The sequence below is a fragment of the Leuciscus leuciscus genome (assembly GCF_965113295.1).
Source record: "Leuciscus leuciscus genome assembly, chromosome: 2".
Taxonomy (NCBI): Eukaryota; Metazoa; Chordata; class Actinopteri; order Cypriniformes; family Leuciscidae; genus Leuciscus; species Leuciscus leuciscus.
The window spans coordinates 26111329-26130141 of record NC_138726.1 but is presented as its reverse complement, the minus strand read 5'-3'; the positions used below and the strand labels follow the sequence as shown (position 1 = coordinate 26130141).

Here is an 18813-nt window from a genome sequence, read left to right as displayed (position 1 = left end):
CATACTGATTGAACTCACCAAAATCCTTTTGGCAGTACTGTCTCTGGCGCTCACCTTTCCCTCGAACCCGGCGGCATTTCCCACAGTGGCCTACAAAAGGATGAAATGTTTTCATGACGTAACCAAAAAAAGCCCAGACTTTGTCATCCGTGCAAACAACAATCAACAATGGAAATTAACTATGAACATTAATGAAAAAATATGTGTCTGGCATTGTATGTAAGATTTTACATGGCAATTAGTGTTGTCATTAGTACCGGCACTTCGCTACCAAGTTGATACTGAAATTTTAAAACTGTTTCTGGAGTACCAGGAGTACAGAGTATCGCTGATAGACAGCTGCTTTCAAATGCTCCTGTGTGTATAGTGCTTATGTGCGTGCTCTGTGAAAAGCTTCAGAGGTTTCTATTTACAACGTGTTTAATGAAGCGCTGAGAATTATAGCCAATCATAGACATCTTGGCACATGTACGCAATTTCACTCGGTGGCCATCTTTGAAACCTCTCTCGGGCATCTATTTCAGTCATGCAAGTGCAGCTCATCTCTCTTTGAATGGGGAAACATCAAATTCTCCGAAAATGTTCGCCAAGCTTACGATTAACTTTAATTTAATGAAGTTTTATGTAACAAAGTTCGGGAGGAGCACGTTCAGGTAATCAACCAATCAGCACAAGAGGAAGCCGGTATAAATATAGCCTTCACTCACCTCTGTCCCATAACAGTTTCACAGCACCCCTCCACCAACCCCATCACCTTACTCTTGGCTGGTTTTCTATCCCAGTCAAAAGGGGGGAGCACTCTAGGTTCGGGCCAAATTCCGAGTTCTGAGCCCTCCCCCGCACAGCACGCCAAATACGCATAAATTACTATATCTCGAATCATGACCAAAAAAACGCAGGCTGCAGTGACATGATGACTTTACCAATCAGCGATTGGCTCTTTTATTTAGAAGGTTGGACCACCATATTGCGCGTTGCACGTTCTCCCATTCATAAAAGGAGTGAACCGTCTTTCTGTATATATAAAGTCTTTGACTAAAGTGATTGATGGACAGCTTTAGTGATTATAAAAGGGAGCGCTCTTTCCTCGCTTTCTGTATATAACCCATTTACAATTTGAATTTGTTATTGAATTGAATAGTTATTTTTCATGCTGCTACGCACGGCAAAGTTTTGGGAAAAACAACTGTATGGAATTGCGGGATTGAATGCAGAATTTCGATGATATGCATAATGATAACCATAGCAGCGGACAGGAAAAATGTAAAGTGTAAAAATATTTGATGTATTAATGTATTATTTAAAGCTGCAGTCCGTAGCTTTTTTGGGTTAAAAATGATCCAAAAAATTTTTTTGAGCAAGTACATAACCAGCCAGTGTTCAACACTATCTGCTTGTCTTAGCTCGATTCAAAACGGTAAGCTTGTAATAATGTTTTTAACTCCAGTGGTACTGGTGGATTTCCGCGGGAAATTCGAGCATGTCTTTGCGTCATTACATCACATCTGTACACATAAAGAAGGTGTCCCGGCTAGTAGACTATGTTGCGTATGAGGATGTTGGAGGTGGAGATTTATAGCCTTTTCTCGCAGCACTTGATATAATTAAACTTATCAATTCGATGGCGGATCCAGAAAGGTTCAAACGACAATCCCCAGGAGATTCACCCACTGTGAAACGCGAAAGACTTCGGAATTCGGAGAAAAAAAGAGACTGCAACCGGGCCCATGCGAAAACAAGGATAAATATAGGAAGGGCATTAAATGTAGTCACTTAATGTTGATGTTGTTAACAATTTGAGAACAAAGTATAATTTGCACGGTTTGACGTGATATGATAAGCGATCGTTAGATTTAATCTGGTTGGGCAGAACAAAATTGGATGATACTTTTTCCGTTGAAAATTCTAATGTTGGTCATACTTCCAAAAAGTAGAATTTGTGATTACGAATGACAGTATCCACACCGGCGCAGTGACTGACAGCCACATTCTCCTCAAAACATTGGATTCATCCGCACTGTGCCAAGCCGAGGCACAGCCCACGTAAAGTTGATAATTCCGTGAATAACTGCAATTGCAGATTTCGAACAGAGATGGCGACAAAGAGGAAAAACTGTGGACTGCAGCTTTAATTATTCTTATTCTTATTAATAATAATTAACTAATTTTTTTAATTTTTTTATAGTTGAATAGTTCCAATAGTAGTACCAAAATTGCACCAGAGTTCTGAGAAATTGTACTGGTATCGGTATGGACTACAAAAATGTTGGTATCGTGACAACACTAATGGCAATGATAAAGTTCTGACCTCTATGATGTATTTCAGGCAGTCGGTTCCTACGGTTTTCATCTCTTTCCAAACGTGGGACTGGCTGCTGTTGATAGGGGGGCTGAAGGGGCCAGCGAGCAGCGGGACCTGGGATCATGACCTCGTAAATCACAGTTGTATTTACAAAAGGCTCCTAACATTATACTTTAAGCAAATGGGACATTTCTGCCAAATACTAACCACCACATGTAGTACTTCAAATGGACCCGACATTCAATCTATAGCTTTATCTCAAGATCTATTCACAGCACAGATAATACTTATAAAAACTAAAAGCTTGATAGATTCCTAAATACCAGGAATGAAAGGTTTTTACCCCAGAAAAGAGGTTTTGTGGCTGGATGTGTTGTAGTAGTGGTTGTGGTTGTGGTAGTGGTAGTCATAGTGGTTGGAGGTTCAAATGGCAAGTGGTTTGCAGTGTGGTGAGGATGCCGGAGTTGACTTCTCCCGTGGTACAGGGCATATCTGTCTGGAGGGAGCCAGTACTCATATTCTATCCCAGAGTTCTTATCAGTTGACAAGACCTACAATCAAATCAGTACCAATGAACACAAATGGGCTGCTAGGCATTAAGAATCATGAACTGAAGCTTACCATGATGTGCAGGTCCTCCTGAGTAGGTCCTGGAACTTCAAAACTCTCCCAGGTATCGGCAGAGCGGCGATACAGCAGTTTGGTCCCTGCAACGTTGTACTCTCCAGGAATATTGATCTTCCAGTGCCCATTGATCACAAACTGAGAGCGCCCATTCTGGAGTGCTTTTAAAAAAAATTGAAAAAAGGTGATTTTTTCCTAAAGACATTGGACTACACAGCATTATTGTCATTTTCTCATACAGTGCACAAACTGTTCTGTTAAATTGTGAAAATTTACTGCAAGTTGTCCAATACATTAGGCCTATTTGATTGCGCTAATAAATGCTTTTGTCTGTAGTCATCTACAGTTCTATCTCACACTGTGCACCTTTTTTTAACTTTTGCTTTGAGAAACACATGTTGAACCTCCGGTGGAGAGATCACACGCAAGGCTGTGTTCTAACCTAGATAGTTTCTGCTGTTATCAGTCACTCTGATGTGTGTGGCTCCGGCCGGGATCATAGTGACCTCACTATACCCAAATAGTCCTGCAGGGAAACACAGATGAGAGAGTAATGCACCTCAGCCCATTTGAAAAAAACAACAACAACAAACCCCCACAGTTATTTCCAAAAGGTGCGCAATCCTGCACGTAACAAGACTGTATGTTTCCACGCTGTGTCTTGCTGCAGCCGCTAGACTTGGTCTAGCTGGAAGGCACTGAACTCCAGAGTTACGACCCAGGCTGAACTTTTCCTTTGACTTTTGACCCTCTTTACAGAGCGTTGTGCTGGTAACCTCGAATCTGTTATACTACTCTCAGAAATTCACATGCAAGAGAGAGGGAAACAGAGTGGTATTCGGATAGCCAAACAATGACAGTATTATGACTTTGTTTTCCCCGATGTAAACGCTCTGTATTTTCAGTTGGCCAGCGTGAAGGACGCTTTTAAAAGAGGTTCTGTTTCATGCGGAGAAGTTCAAAGGCAGAGGTGTCAGTGCTCTAAGTGTGTAGATATGTGTATGAGAGAGAGAAACGACAAGAGAAAGAAGAGAAAGAGAGGTCACTGTCTGCAAGAAACCACTTAATCTACCTTTCAAAAGTTTGAGTTCAGTACGATGTTTTTTAAAGAATGGATTAAATTGACCAAAAGGGACAGTAAAGAAATTTACATTGTTACAGAAAAACTTTCTCTCTTTTAAACTTTCTATTCATCAAAGAATCCTGAAAAAAATGTATCACTCTTATCACAAACATATTAAGCAACAGCACAACAGCACATTGATAATAGTAAAAAACTTTTCTTGAGAAGCAAATCAGCATATTAGAATGATTTCTGAAGGATCATGTGACACTGAAGGTGTGCTGAGGAGTAAAAGCCAGATTTTACCGTTTCAGTGAACTGAATAACAAGATTCGCACAAGTGTTTATTCACATCTCTTATAATAATCTTGAAATAAAACTATTGATTTCTGTTCTACTGAGTCAGTGAGTATATTTGGATTCATAGCTGACCATTGTTCTGCCCGTTGCTTTGATAAACACTTCTGTGATGAAGGCAGGTTGAGTTGTGGCCTCCACACACCATGCAGGCGTCCTCCTGCTGCTGTGATCCAAAGATCAAGTCACATCCTGGCTTCTGCGCACACACACACACACACACACACACACACACACACACACACACACACACACACACACACACACACACACACACACAAAAACCCTGCGATTAGAAGCCAAAATATCAAGCACCGTCACATTCTGTTTCAACAGTACAAGCTGATCCCACAACACTCCTGATAAAACTGGAACAGCTCATGGCCTACAGAATCTTGGAGATTTTCCAAGAAATAAATTTAGACACTACTAAAGAGAGAAGCATCCAAGATTAAAGATCCTCAAAATAAATGCATTCCATCATTTTAATAGCACCATGTTTGTTTTCATCAGTTCATCTCCGCACAATATTTTCTGCTATGTGTATTGATTTTACGAGTTTTCAGAGTTTCAACTTGATTTCTTTAATCATAAGAGTGGTTGGATTAAGCGTAATGAATTGAACACTGTAAATTGCCTCTCATGCTGTAATCCTACTTCAGTTCCCAGCATGCACTGAAGCATACATAATGCAGATTATCGTTTGCTGCTTTTACTTGTGGTTTTGTTTTTGTGTTTATTGTCATTTACAGCTATTAAATGTCTAATTATTGTTTTGTAATAGTACAGTTAAAAAATGTGGGTTTGGTAAGAATTTTTAAAGAAATTAATACTTTTGTTCAGTAAGAATGCAATTAAGTTGATGAAAAGTAAAGACCTTTATAATTTTACAAAAGACTTATATTTTAAATACATTTTTGTTCATCAGGGAATCCTGAAATACATGTATCACGATTTGTTTCCATAAAAACATTAAGTAGCAGCACAACTGTTTTCAACATTGATAATAAGGAATGTTTCTTGTGCACTAAGTCAGCATATTAGAATGATTTCTAAGGATCATGTGACACTAAAGTCTGGAGTAATGATGCTGAAAATCAGCTTTGACATCACAAGAGTATATTCAGTTTTTAATATACTGTATATTAAAATATAAACATTATTTTAAATTGTACTAATATTACACAATATTACTGTTTTACTGTACTCTATTTTTGATTAAAAAATTGCTGCCTTGATGAGCATAAGAGACTTCTTTCAAAAACATGAATCTTTTCGACCCCAAAATGTAGAAACAACAGAGCAAGTCAGAATGCAGAATACTATTCGTATTGTAAATAAATATATGTTATTTCTGATATCAACTTTCATCAACTAAAACAATAAGTAATCCAAATTCAATCTACTCTTCAATATGGAGATCAAATAAAGAAAAAGAAAAACAAGTTCAAATTGATGTGGGTTGAATTCTTTGAAAACGTGTTCAGGTTTGGTTTTAATGGGAGATAACCTTAAGTAAAGCTGCACCGTCCTGAAAGGTGTGTGTGTGTGTGTGTGTGTGTGTGTGTGTGTGTGTGTGTGTGTGTGTGTGTGTGTGTGTGTGTGTGTGTGTGTGTGTGTGTGTGTGTGTGTGTGTGTGTGTGTGTGTGTGTGTGTGTGTGTGTGTGTGTGTGTAGGTCCACAGGTCCAAACAGAGGCAGGTGAAAACAGATGGGCAGCAGAATGACAGAGATCTCTCTCTGAGCCACCACACACAAACAAGAGTAGGATCATGAGGCCCAGGCAGGGATCAAGAGCATTCAGGCAGAAGTTTGGCTTAAGCTCCTGAGAGCAGGGGTGGAGGAGGAGACATCAGAGGTAGAAGGACTACACTGTCCTCAGCAACTCCTGCAGGATATAATTAAGCCCCTCTTTCTTTTTAGACCCGTCATGCACTCCTCCATTCCACGCAGGTGCAACCCTCCTCCTAATGCGTGACCTCCCGTTCTGTCTCTCCTTATCTTTTTCTTTGCCTTTCTCTGCCCATCCTTTCTTAATCTCAGTAGTTTATAAAATAATGATTCTCAATGGCACATTCCCATGATTGAGGGGGCCTCACAGAGGGGCAACCACACACACACACACACACACACACACACACACACTGACACACACAAGGTGTGCTTCACACATATGGATTCAATCTGCCACATGTTGCTAATGATTGGGCCCCACTATGCATGTGCTTCTCTTTTCCAGTCCTCATGCATGTGATGAAAACCAAATTCACACCAGCATGACTTTAGGACTACACAGTCCACACACACACACACACACACACACACACACACACACACACACACACACACACACACACACACACACACATACGACAATCTTGTACCATATTGACATATATATAAATACATTTCTTCAGTTCTTTGTTACCAACAGCATGAAGTGCCTTAAATATCTTAATGTTCTTTAATGAAAAGACATTAAGTAATTAAATCATAAAAATGTCAACTTAAAATAGCTCATTTAAAAATAATTAAAACTGATTTTTTAAAACATGAATGAAAAGGGACTGTTAAATGACCCTAACTTGGGTTAAATATTAGTCAATTTAATGATTTTATTGTTATATATATATATATTAATATGTCTATTTATTTGTCTTTAAAAATTAATTATATATTTACTTTTTTATGTTTGAGTTATTTAATAATTCATTGATAAATTGTTCCTTCTTTTTATAAGTCGCACTTCCTAGTTCTAACAAAAGTCATTTTTAAATGTCTTCTTAATAGGTAGAAATAACTCTTTAAAGCAAAACCTGCACATTTTCGGTGAGGGTGTACATTTTGTGATTATTAGCTATTATGAAACTTAAGAAACAGCTACTCACTAGACACTTTCCATTCACACAGACTGTCCCCTGATCTGATTGGCATGGTGTGCCATCAAGCACCCGTCCAAAGTTGTAATAGAAGTTGTGTCCAATAGCCAGGCAGCTGAGCTCACATGGGTTGGAGCCTGAAAGCAAGGTTTAAATCAGGTTTCAGTCAGTATAAGCACGTAGCAGAAGGAGAAATCCACACAGTAACACAACACATGCTTCAAAGAGGAGAGTCATGCTTCACTGACCTCCATGAAAGGTAGTCCAATGGTAACTGCTGCCAGCGACCAGGGGTCTGTCATTGAAAGCTTTACACTGCAGTTCTCTGAAGTCCATAGAGTCAGCAGGACACTCCTGATGTTACAGACGTAAAGGCTCAGGAGAGAAAACACGCACATCTAAAGCTCCTAAAGCTCTGATTCATTAACACTTTCTAAATCATTAGAACAGCTTTGGAGGACTCAGGATAAACACAACACATGCATCTGTGTGCTGACACAATGACCCCCATTTAAACCTGGTATTAACATCTGTCCTGGGTGATGGGATCACAAGTGGGTAAATGGGTTACAAATCATTTGTGATCTGCTCAGTTAAACCACATTCAGAGGTAGTCAGGAACACATCACCATATTGTATTTGTAGAGTAAACGCTAATAGACCTCAATGCATCGCAGATAACAGCGAAGGGCCGCTTACTCTTCTGATAATCATCAAATGTACTAAAATAGGGGGTTTTAAAGTCCCCCTGTGGTGAAAATAAAGCTTTTAATGTTGTTTATATGTCTATGTGGTGTTTTTTAATATGCTTTAAGACAAACCATGTGCAAATGCATAAGTCAACACTATTGCTGGGTATTTTATCCTTAAAACTGCAAAGACAGTCTCAAAAATGCTGACATCACAAACTACCTTGTACCCAATCACGTCAACGTGTGATCATCAATGAGTGGATCTCTGAGCTGTTGTAAGTGAGTGGAGGCAAGGCTAATATATTAGTTGAACTGCGTATAATAATAAATAAGGGAAGGGTGTAGAGTTACATTCAAGCTATTTTAAGGCATGACACTTTTTTTCAAGGAAAAAACGTTTAAATATGTAATTTTGGTGATCAAATGTGAGTTTTAAAAGGATAAAATGATTGCCTACAGGGGGACTTTTGCCATTTACATACACAAGACTTCATGGAACTTTGGTTTGCCTGACAGTAAATATAGCATCCTGAATTAAATTTCATTTTGAAATAAGCAATTTGCATTTACAAATACTGTTTTTTTTTGTTTTTGTTTTTTTTGGTGGTATGTTATAATGTTAAAGAAAGTGCCCCAATTATGCTATTTTGAAAGTTCCTAATTTTGTTTTGGAGTTCTCATACAATAGGTTTACATGCATTCAAGGTCAAAAAACACTTTAAGTTTCTCATAACATACATTGCACATCACATCAGTTCTCAAAGAGTCTGAAAGTGGTTTGTGTCTCTCTACACCCCTCCTTTCCACGAGCTTTCTCTGCACTGTTTGGTCAGTCTGTTTTTCCGTATCAGTTCCATTGCGAGTCCTCATCCTTTTGAAGTGCACGCAAAGAGGATTTGAAGCACTAAATATAGCATCTCCTCGACATGCTGACAACACGGACCAAACTCTTCCAGGCCTATAAATGCAGTGTTCAAAGTAGACGTTTGCCATGAAGACCATAGCTGCCACTATGCAAATTTGTTACATTGTTATGTAGGTTAGTAACAGGAAGTGTTAACTGCAATTGCTCAAAATGACTTGTTTCAGGCAGTTCAGAATCGATTGTTTCTTTTAGGAGACAATAACTTTAATTGTCCTGCACTTTGATCTTTAAAACATTTACAGACCTTTTACATTCACAAACAGCTATATTACACACTGCATGAAAGGTAATATTCGAAAAAGAAAAATAGGGGAACTTTAACATGCATCAACACACTTATGTAGTAAGTGATATATAATAATGAATTGAAGTTATGAAATTGAAAACCATCCATTCGAAATCAGATATGTTTGAGGCCAGACGACCTCTTTGTCCAAGCAATAAATACAGTAGAATACACTGTAGAATTACTTAACTAATGCATATAAATGCTATCAATATTATGCACTGAGGATAAGGACAGACTGAATAACTTTCTGTTCAAACTGTAAAGAACTTACTGCACCTTTGTATTACAAATCTTGTATTGCCTGGTGTCCCCTGGGCACGGCCCTCCAACCAGATTTCTAGAGAGAGAGAAAATAACAAAGATGTCAGATGCAACAAATTAGTGTATTTAACGTTATAAACAAATTACATGAGCATGATCAAGCAGAACACCAAAAGGCCATTCACACAGGATGTGTTCTTGCATTCTTCTCTTCGCTTTTTTTTTTCTAAAATTGAACATTTAGGGCAACAACAGCTTGTCGCGGGAGTACCCTTAAAGGGAACGCATGTATAATCATTATCTGACAGCAGAGAGGATGGTGTGATGGAATCAACCTGGTGATGCAGGTGCGTGAACGGACAGAGGCCCCTCCACCACAGGAGCGCGAACATACAGACCAACCGCCCCACGAGGCCCACTCATTCATGAAATGCATTTGGCTACGCATCTGTGGCCCCTCACGTCCCATCTCTACTCGTCTGGATGACTGCAAATATACAAACAACAAAGTGCATGAAAGATTGCAGAACAACAACAAAGAGAGACAGCAGGGGTGGCAGATTTGATCGACTAACTTGTGTTTTTAGCAAGCAAGCTCATTAGAACAACAGTATGTAAAATATATATATTTGTAGATAAATTTGAGTTATTAGGCCATTTGATGTATGTTAAAGGGTCATGAAACCCTAAAACATTATTTGATAAGTTAACAGATTTGTACAGGTTGCACATCAATGAAAATAGCATATCAGTGACAATAGCACTCCTTATGTTTGTTATTAAGGGGAAAGTGTGTGTGTGTGTGTGTGTGTGTGTGTGTGTGTGTGTGTGTGTGTGTGTGTGTGTGTGTGTGTGTGTGTGTGTGTGTGTGTGTGTGTGTGTGTGTGTGTGTGTGTGAGAAGGGGGGGGTCTTAGTTTTTTGGAGCCATTTCATTTATATTTTAAACATTAAATACATGTACTACCATACCCTTTGTTTGTAGAGAAGATATAGGTGGGTTCTTTTTAACCATGTGACGGGTTGTTGCATTCCAAAGAGATAACACCATGAATTTAAAAGTGAAATGCCCAGCAGACAAGCGATGCATGTATATTTTTCGGTTAAAACACTTGGTCACACAAATAATATTTCAAATGAATTAGACTTAATCATTTTTGATTGTAAAAGTAACTTAGAGCATCCAAAATAAAAGCAAATATGTATTTTTCAGCATTGGAAGATTTTTATTTGCATTATCCGATCACAAAACCCCAGCACAGCTGCAGTGAAGCTGAGGCTCATACTGTTACATCACTGATGGTCATTTGGGCTTATATTTGGTATTATACATGAATATGTCCTTTATTTGTCACAGCAATTGTGCTTTAAAAGGTCAAATCAGTTATTGTGCCATGTCTACATCAACTGCGAGGCTGTCTACACTGGACGCGTCAAAGCGAATGTGCGAATCATTTGTCCTTTGTGTAAATAGCGCAAGTATGTGCTTCAGATGTAGCGAGAACATGCTACGATTGCGCACACATCAAGTCTTCTTCAAATTAAATATATAGCCTATGTGCAAATAAGGACACTTATACAGCAGAACGTCTGATCAACACGATGGATTATTCTGATACACAGAAGACAATGATGTAGACTGAAAATTCAAAGAAGAATGGACAAAAAAAGGAACTATGCCTTTATTCTTTCTGTGTTATACGGATGTGTGCCATTTGTTAAGAGACTGTAGTGCTCGTTTGTTTGATTTGTTCATGATAGTTGTTAGTGGTCTTGTTGGTTGTTTTCTCTTCTCTTCCCACCCTCTAACACTTCCACTTTTCCACACCTTTCCACACCCATTTCTTGAGTCTTTTTCAAATCTGTGGTGTGAACGACAAGTGATAAAATAGGGGGTTTCATGACACTTTAAGCACTAAACTGAAGGTATCCTGTGCTTACAGCCGAAATTATTGCTCACTAGTGCTCAGGACACATGATATAAGAGGCCACCAAAACATTTCCTGTTCATTGGTTATGCTAGACTGCACTTGACATTTGTGGAAGTGTTTGAGTGTTCCCCAGGTGCGCGACTGAGGACGCCACATTAGCTCTATTGCACACAGCCTCCATTACACAAGCAGTATTCCTATCAGACCACCACTAATAGTCCTCAAGGATAACATTACTCTGTCATTCTTAGATCCGCTGCTGGCTTTGATCCGAGACAAACAGGCAGTAACAGCCCGTGAAGAGTGAGGAGTTTCCATAGGTTGCTTAAGGCCTAACCGTCCCCTGAAGGTGTGTGTGTATATTCTTGTAAATGTAATGTAGGTGTGTGCATGCTTTTCTGCTTCTATCATGTTAAACAACTTCATGCACAGCAGCTGTTTGTCTTCCTAAAATAATATTCATCCATGGTATCACGTAAATCTAATTTGAGCAACACCAAGAGTCACATGAGGTGTGTAAACACGTTGCAACAAAATGAAATGATTTCACAGTACAAACAGAGCACTGAACTTGCATTCCAAAGTTTGATCCCTAAAGGGATGTTTTACTGGCACACATATGACTGCTTTTTGGTGCAGAGCTTTGTACCGATTCCTATGGATTAACCCTTTCAATGGAAATATTACAAAAAAGAGAGGTTTGGTTGGACTCATCTAATAAGGGTACCATGGCAGGATATCATTGAATATGGTCAAAATTTTCTGACCTTATTTAGTTTAAAGACCTGTGGTGAATAAAAGTCTGATAATGAGTCAGGATGTCTATCTGTGAGGGTTAAAATAACAGATGACGGAACACACACAGACACAATAGCGCTTTATTACCGATGTCCATCATCTTCAATACCAGAATGACCTGTTACTGCCCTCATTACCGTAGCAAAGACTCAAATTAGTGTTGATGACAGTCTTCCATGGGGCCTGTGGGCAAGGCGGATTAATAAAAATTGACCTTTCACCTTCAGAACACCAGCTTCCCCCCAAAAGGCAAGATTTCAAAAAAACACGTTGACTTTGAAGTATGTTTCTTGGAAAGAGATTTTGTTTGGAAATGAAATTCATAATTCTGAAATGAGCTTGTTGGCTTTCTGTCGATAGGTCCTGTTTGTGTTTTTAATACAGATGGTGATAGTCATTCCAGTGGAATGAGGATGATAATGACTGGTGGAAATGACCTAGCTTGGATCTCGTACTTTGGGAGGGGAACTGGGAAAATGACTGGTTGAGGTCCAGAAGGTACCAAAGGCAGAGTAGTACATGCAAACATTTTCTATAGTTACCAGTGACACTTAAAGGGTTTGTTCACCCAAAAGTTAAAATTCTGTCATGAGTTGCTCACCCTCATGCTGTTCTAAACCCATAAGACTTTCACTTTCATATTTTTAATGAAACCTGAGAGATTTCTGTCCCTCCACTGAAAGTCCATTCCACCAAAACTTTGATACTTATCATGGAAAAGTAATTAATATGAATCGAGTATTCTGAAGAGACACATTTATATTATATGATGAACAGATTTAATTTAGGCTTTTATTCATATATAAACATTGATCAATGCGCATAGATAGTGCACATCAAACTGGATCATCGGAAGATCAAATGCGCTTCCTTGATGTCTTTTTGAAATTTCTGAAACTTCAACGTTTTGGTGGCATGTACTTTCAATAGAGGGAGAAATCTCTCAGGTTTCATTACAAATATCGTAAATTTTCTTAAAGCCTTTATGTATAATGCATTATAAAGGTATTCATAATGTTAGTTATAATCTCTTTTCATAAATAATTGTAACCGAAGTTAACATGCATTATAATCTTCACAGATCTGAAATTGGTTGTTTCTCGTGTTTTAATGCATTATACTTTCTAAAGGTATATTATTGTAAGCCCGTTTATCGGTCCAAATGGGGGTTTCCGCTAAGACGGGTGAAGGTCTCTGCGCATTACTGTCTTTCCTTTTACGCAACACAACAAGATGAAATGAAATACATTTTCTCATATGTATTACCTCTTTATTTCATCTGACTGCATAAATGAAAAAGGTTTTATTGATATCTGAGCATCATTAAATATGAGCGAATGTTTGATTTTTCTTTTTAACTCTTTAAGTATATTTTACTCGTTCAGATTAGGAAACTATGTCACTCAGAGGTCCTCACGTCTTCTGTTTAAATGCGGGTCTCACGTTCACAAGCTCATCAGTTTTGGTCACCAAACAGAGGTAATTGCCATATACCTGTGATCGGTCACATTCACGTTAACACAATGCACACTCTGCATCACGAGCTAATTTGAGTTACAAATCGCCACGAGCCTTCTTCAGCATCTCCCTAAATACTCAGACCAAGGCAGAAACCTCTTTTCAAATGTAAACATGAGTTCACAGTAGGAATTTGCATTAATCACTGTCCCAGACTTACTGAGGACAGGAGTTGATTTACATGGGGGCACACTCATAGCAGTTAACAAGATATCTCTAAACTCTTAAATACCTTATTACCTTTTGGTTTACTTCTTTGGGAATGAGACATTTGTACCAGTCGCACTGAGACATTTCAAATGATACCAAACATGTGTAATACTGTATGATAATTATTCACATTTGGGTGATCTCAGCATGAGAGAGAGGAGGAATGGGGGAAGAGGGAAAGAGATGTAGATTAGGATGATTCTGAGGTGAGACTTGCATCTCGAATGGTGCACAAGAGTGAGTTCAAATGTTAATTTCCTTTGTTCTCTCAGAGAGTTGACCTCTCTTCCAGTTTTTCCAGTCTTACATTATAATGTATAATAACTGTGATTACAGTTATTCATGAGTCCATACAATGCATTATAAGGTGCATTACTAGGCATAAATAATGCATCAAAATGTTTAAGTAAAGTGTTACCAAAATATCTTCATAAGTGTTTCAAAGATTAATGAAAGTCCTACAGGTTTGTAATGACATGAGGGTGAGTGAGTAAATTATGACCGAATTGAGCATTTTTGGGTGAACTATTTCTTTAAAGATTAAAAAGAGAGCATGAGCCAAATGTCATGTTTTTGTAACTGCACATTTCTGCATTGTGTGTAAACAGCAATTTGGAAACAATACAGGGTGGCATCCCAGTCTCTGAATCCCCCTAGGTGAGCCTGCCCGGATTGCTCTGATTAAGCTCTGCTCTTGGCAATCAACGGGAAAGACAACACTCTAGTTAAAGTGAGCAAAACCTTGGCAGAGAGCCTTGCCAATCTGAGCATTCCCAACTGACTGTTCAAGGTGGTCCTTAAAAATAATATATAATTGGCTAATAAGCTAATAACTTCTGCAAACATTCTATAAACTGAAGGATAATGGGACAGGGACTATCTTACAGGTATAGATGACAGGCAACCTGGAGACAGCAGCAGTGTAATGAGGGTGAGGGCCTGGCACAGAGACAGTTTCCTAGAGACAGAGAAAATAAATCATGTAAAACAATCACCAAATCCACTTACAAACCACGCCATTTGACTTTAAAATGACAGCGACTTCAGGGCTTACTGTATAAGTGTTGTTGCTCTACATCAAAGACTCTTGATTCATGACAACAAATAGTGACATTGTGTCCCATACATTAAGAAATCACCGCCACTGAGAAAACATGTTTATGTGCATTTTTAGAGGATGAGTCTTACTCCCACCAATGAGGTCATAATACTGAGAGACCACACAACGATTGACTCATCAAAAGAGCAGCTTCTCAGAAACTCTTTACAGCTTTGCTAAAGCCCAACTGTCTTCTTTGCATTGTTGCAATGACTATGCCTTTGAAATGTGAGTTTACAGGGGGAAACTGATGTAAACATCCCACAATATTAATTTATCCAGCACAGATTTGTGTACAAACAATTTTCCTCTTCCTAATCTTCTGTGGACATGTGCTTATGGACTTAAAGGTTTATTTTAATGACAACTTAGAGTGGACACTGGTCAATTATAAACAATACACTCCCATGAAGAACTGTTTCAGAAAAACAGTATGATGAAATACATCTTACATGTCCATTCCTAATCACAGACACTGAATAAACAAGATAAAAAAGATATACAGACAGTAAGTAATGCATCATAATTATCCAAATTAAAATTCACAACCTGCACTCAACAGTCCAGCATATTAGGGCTTAGTTTATTGTCAAGGGTCAAGGGGTCTATAGTTAAAAGACAATAATGATGTTCATTTTGATTGCTGTTGTAGCCTAAAGGTAAGAACGTAAACCTGAGCCTCCATTGACCATGTGCTAAAAAAACAATGTGATATCAGATTAATAATGGTTAAAATGCTAAATGTATGTATATCGTTCACAGTTAAACCATATGAAGCCACATGAAAGAAACCTTAAATGGGTCTCTGCAACCATTAGGTTTCTGGCAGAAATACCACAAAAGCGCTAAATCTGTACATAACTGGAGTCTTAAATCTGTTTATGGGTCATGCCGAAGAACCTCAAGTTTATGTGAACAGTAAACTGTTCTCCTCTTAAAGATTAGATTAAACAGCTGTTTCCTGGATGCTGGAATAGACCATTTTACTCAAGAATTTTTTTTCTGCACAATCAAGAATTCTACTAACAAGATGAATAACCTAAAACTACATCAAGCCACCAGCAATGCAAAAGCTTATAATGATATTATTTTGATCTGGTGTTGCAGATTTAAAATTGCCAGTAGTGCTGAAAAGCTATATTATTGTTGAAAATATTAAAAACATTCAAAATAAATCAATATAGTGATTTTCCAGTTAAACAACATGAGCAAAGTTAATTCAATATCTGTGGCTGAAATCAAATTTGGCTTAGTAATTACAACAAATAAAACAGCACATCTGTTAATGAAAATGAGCAGATAATAATGAGATGATAAAAATGAGAAATAATATAGCCTATAGCCCAACGTTTTTCCATAGAGGAGCATGTGATCCACATACCTGTTGTTTGACGTCTGCATTTTAGGTCTTCGTCAGGTGTCACACTTTAAAAACCTCTTGAGATCTAAAACTGGGCTCATCTGATAAAGTAAAGACCACGAGGTGTATGATCCCAATCGTTTTTCTCATCAAAAAAGTCGGGAAACCTAATTGCATCCATGCTCCACAAGCGTTTCCTCTGCTGGGAACTTTTCCTGAAGTTTTCTCAAACGCAGAACCCAAAGAGGATGAGCTCTTTACAGAAACCTACATAATCCTCAACACAAACGAATAATTGAAAATCAATATAGGCTGCTTCAAAGCGTCCTCAGCTTATTTGCATTATTTAAGGTTCTTCTCGCGTCTCCATGATTGCAAGGTGCTGTTTCATAGAGAAAATCACTGAATCGCTTTCAGTTTCATATCAGTGTCCAGAGTCCGACCTCACAAGCAGAAGGTAAGGTTATAGGCTTCAGACTTCAGATCTTCTGTCTTCAGGTGAACTCTACCTGAGCCTCTCAATCACACACATCCGTTTTCCTTGAACGAAAATAACGGCGCTTTGGTCAGGACACTTGATCCTCCGTTAGATTTCACATTCCCTTTCAGATCCACACCTTCACTCGCTATATATATCATCTGAGAAGAGATAATATTGCGTTTGTTCTAATTTGATCTTTGCACAAACATGATGACTCATAATTCATAACTCAAGGGGATTTTTTTTAAGCTACAATAAAAAACATTATAATATCATTATTCATAATCGTTAAGTCACAGTTAATTGCTGTCTTATTATATCAGTAAAAGCAGTGACAACCTTTAAATAAATGAATTGCACGAACGTGGCGGATAAAGAAAATATAGTTGAAACTCAGTTGAAATGCCAGAAATTGTTGTGCCTTATTAAACAGATGAAAACATCATATTGAAATATTTGTTTACAGTACACATGCAGTTTGGTTATACAGAGCATCTTCTGTGAGAGTAACACATAGACATGCATCAAGCATAACAATGTAGCAGTGAGTTACCCGTCCAACAGCCCGCGCGCGTCTCCGAGGATCCAGCGTTTGTCAGAGTTTGTATTGATGTGAATGAGTATGTGCTCATGAGCATTGCGTGCCGCCGCGTCCACCTGAAGCTCAGCCCAGTGTGTGCCTACATTCCGATGAAAAACTAGTAAACACGCCCCTCTTAAACGGAATGTTGCCCAATTCAACGTGTAAATGCTCAAGTAGCTGTAGTTCGTTCATGTAGCTACTTAATTGTCCTTGTATTGTGACCCTTACAGAAAGTTCAAATAGGCTAAGTTGAAGCATGTGCTTAGCCTATCAGAGTGTAAATTAGAAAATGACTTCCAGAGGTATTAACCTTTTAAAATGGATTTTCCACAGGTAATTTTCGAGCTCAATCTGTTGAGGCTCGTCTTGAGGAAGCCAGATTGCCTTTTGGCACGGTTGGATAAACGTCAGTTTATAGGCTTTTAAAACAAAATACTATTATATTGATATACAGTGATGGAAACAACTCAGGCAGATGTGATTTCTGTTTGTCAGAGTGTGTTTCTTTATAACGTGAAAACGTAATTTGTAGTTACATAAATTACTATGAAAGATTGTTTGAAACATTCCTCTTGTAAATATATATATTTAGCCTCTTTGACTTTTGGTTTGTGCCCCATGGGTTGTAATATGATTCAAAATGATTGGAAATTACCAAAATTTGACAAAAGTAAAAATACACTGTTTGGGTTCACTGGGTGCAATTCTAAAGTTTTTAAGATGCTCAGGGGTTACAGACATCAGATCATTCTTGAGAAAAAGGAGAGAGTGGGGCACAACCTAACACTTTTTGACTTTCTCAGTTTGTGAAGACCTACTTTTGGTTCAGAGTATTTATTGTTTCCCCGCATTAATTTCACACGTCTAGTACAATCTAGAAAACAAATATTTTCTCGAAGTGAAATGTGACAACATGCCCCATAGGTGGGTTACATTGTAACATGTGAGGAGCACATTGTACCATATGATAGATGACCATAAATATGATCTAATCAAAAAATATACAAGACAAACTAAAATATTTTCTACAAATTTTTGAGTTTGACAACAAACACACCGCAAAACACAGCTATACAGCATAGTTCAAAACATAATAATAATTAATAATTTCTGAACATTGACTCTCAGTCTTTATTCACCTTTTTCTCATAGTTTCTCAATAGAATTGATAAAAGTATAGTATAGTATAGAAAAACATAGTTCTAAATGGGGCACATTGTAACGCAGTTACAACATGCCCTACCTGCGCAACTGGGATTTAAAGTTCGGTATTTTACACTTAAAGCCCTGTTTTCAGATCGTTTCTGATGAAATACAATGGTTAAGATTGAAATTTGGACACATGCTGCTGGCCCGAGAATTTTCGGTTTCTGTGGTAGCACCCCCCCACCTCCACAATGGCTGCATAGGTGCACTGGAACAATCCTTCCTAAAACGCATTAAA

At 38.1% G+C, this 18813-nt stretch overlaps 1 protein-coding gene and 1 long non-coding RNA gene across 2 annotated transcripts in view; both read right to left on the bottom strand.

Moving 5' to 3' along the window:
• The window catches only part of adamtsl5 (ADAMTS like 5), an 18540-nt gene extending 1032 nt beyond the window's left edge, over positions 1 to 17508 (bottom strand). Inside the window, exons 1-13 of the mRNA XM_082161892.1 lie at positions 17340 to 17508; positions 16327 to 16944; positions 14732 to 14804; positions 9727 to 9878; positions 9407 to 9467; positions 7473 to 7578; positions 7234 to 7361; positions 4422 to 4545; positions 3369 to 3452; positions 2924 to 3087; positions 2646 to 2853; positions 2309 to 2416; positions 19 to 90 (exon numbers count right to left, since the gene is read on the bottom strand). Of these exons, the coding sequence (XP_082018018.1) occupies positions 19 to 90; positions 2309 to 2416; positions 2646 to 2853; positions 2924 to 3087; positions 3369 to 3452; positions 4422 to 4545; positions 7234 to 7361; positions 7473 to 7578; positions 9407 to 9467; positions 9727 to 9878; positions 14732 to 14804; positions 16327 to 16346 (1300 nt within the window). The 5' untranslated portion in view covers positions 16347 to 16944; positions 17340 to 17508. The remainder of the gene's footprint in view (positions 1 to 18; positions 91 to 2308; positions 2417 to 2645; positions 2854 to 2923; positions 3088 to 3368; positions 3453 to 4421; positions 4546 to 7233; positions 7362 to 7472; positions 7579 to 9406; positions 9468 to 9726; positions 9879 to 14731; positions 14805 to 16326; positions 16945 to 17339) is intronic.
• On the bottom strand, positions 5633 to 7225 carry LOC309492887. The gene is made up of 2 exons (XR_014203747.1): positions 6667 to 7225; positions 5633 to 6633 (listed from the first exon to the last, which is right to left on the bottom strand). It is a non-coding gene; the product is annotated as an uncharacterized lncRNA (long non-coding RNA).
• Positions 17509 to 18813: the final 1305 nt, after the last annotated feature.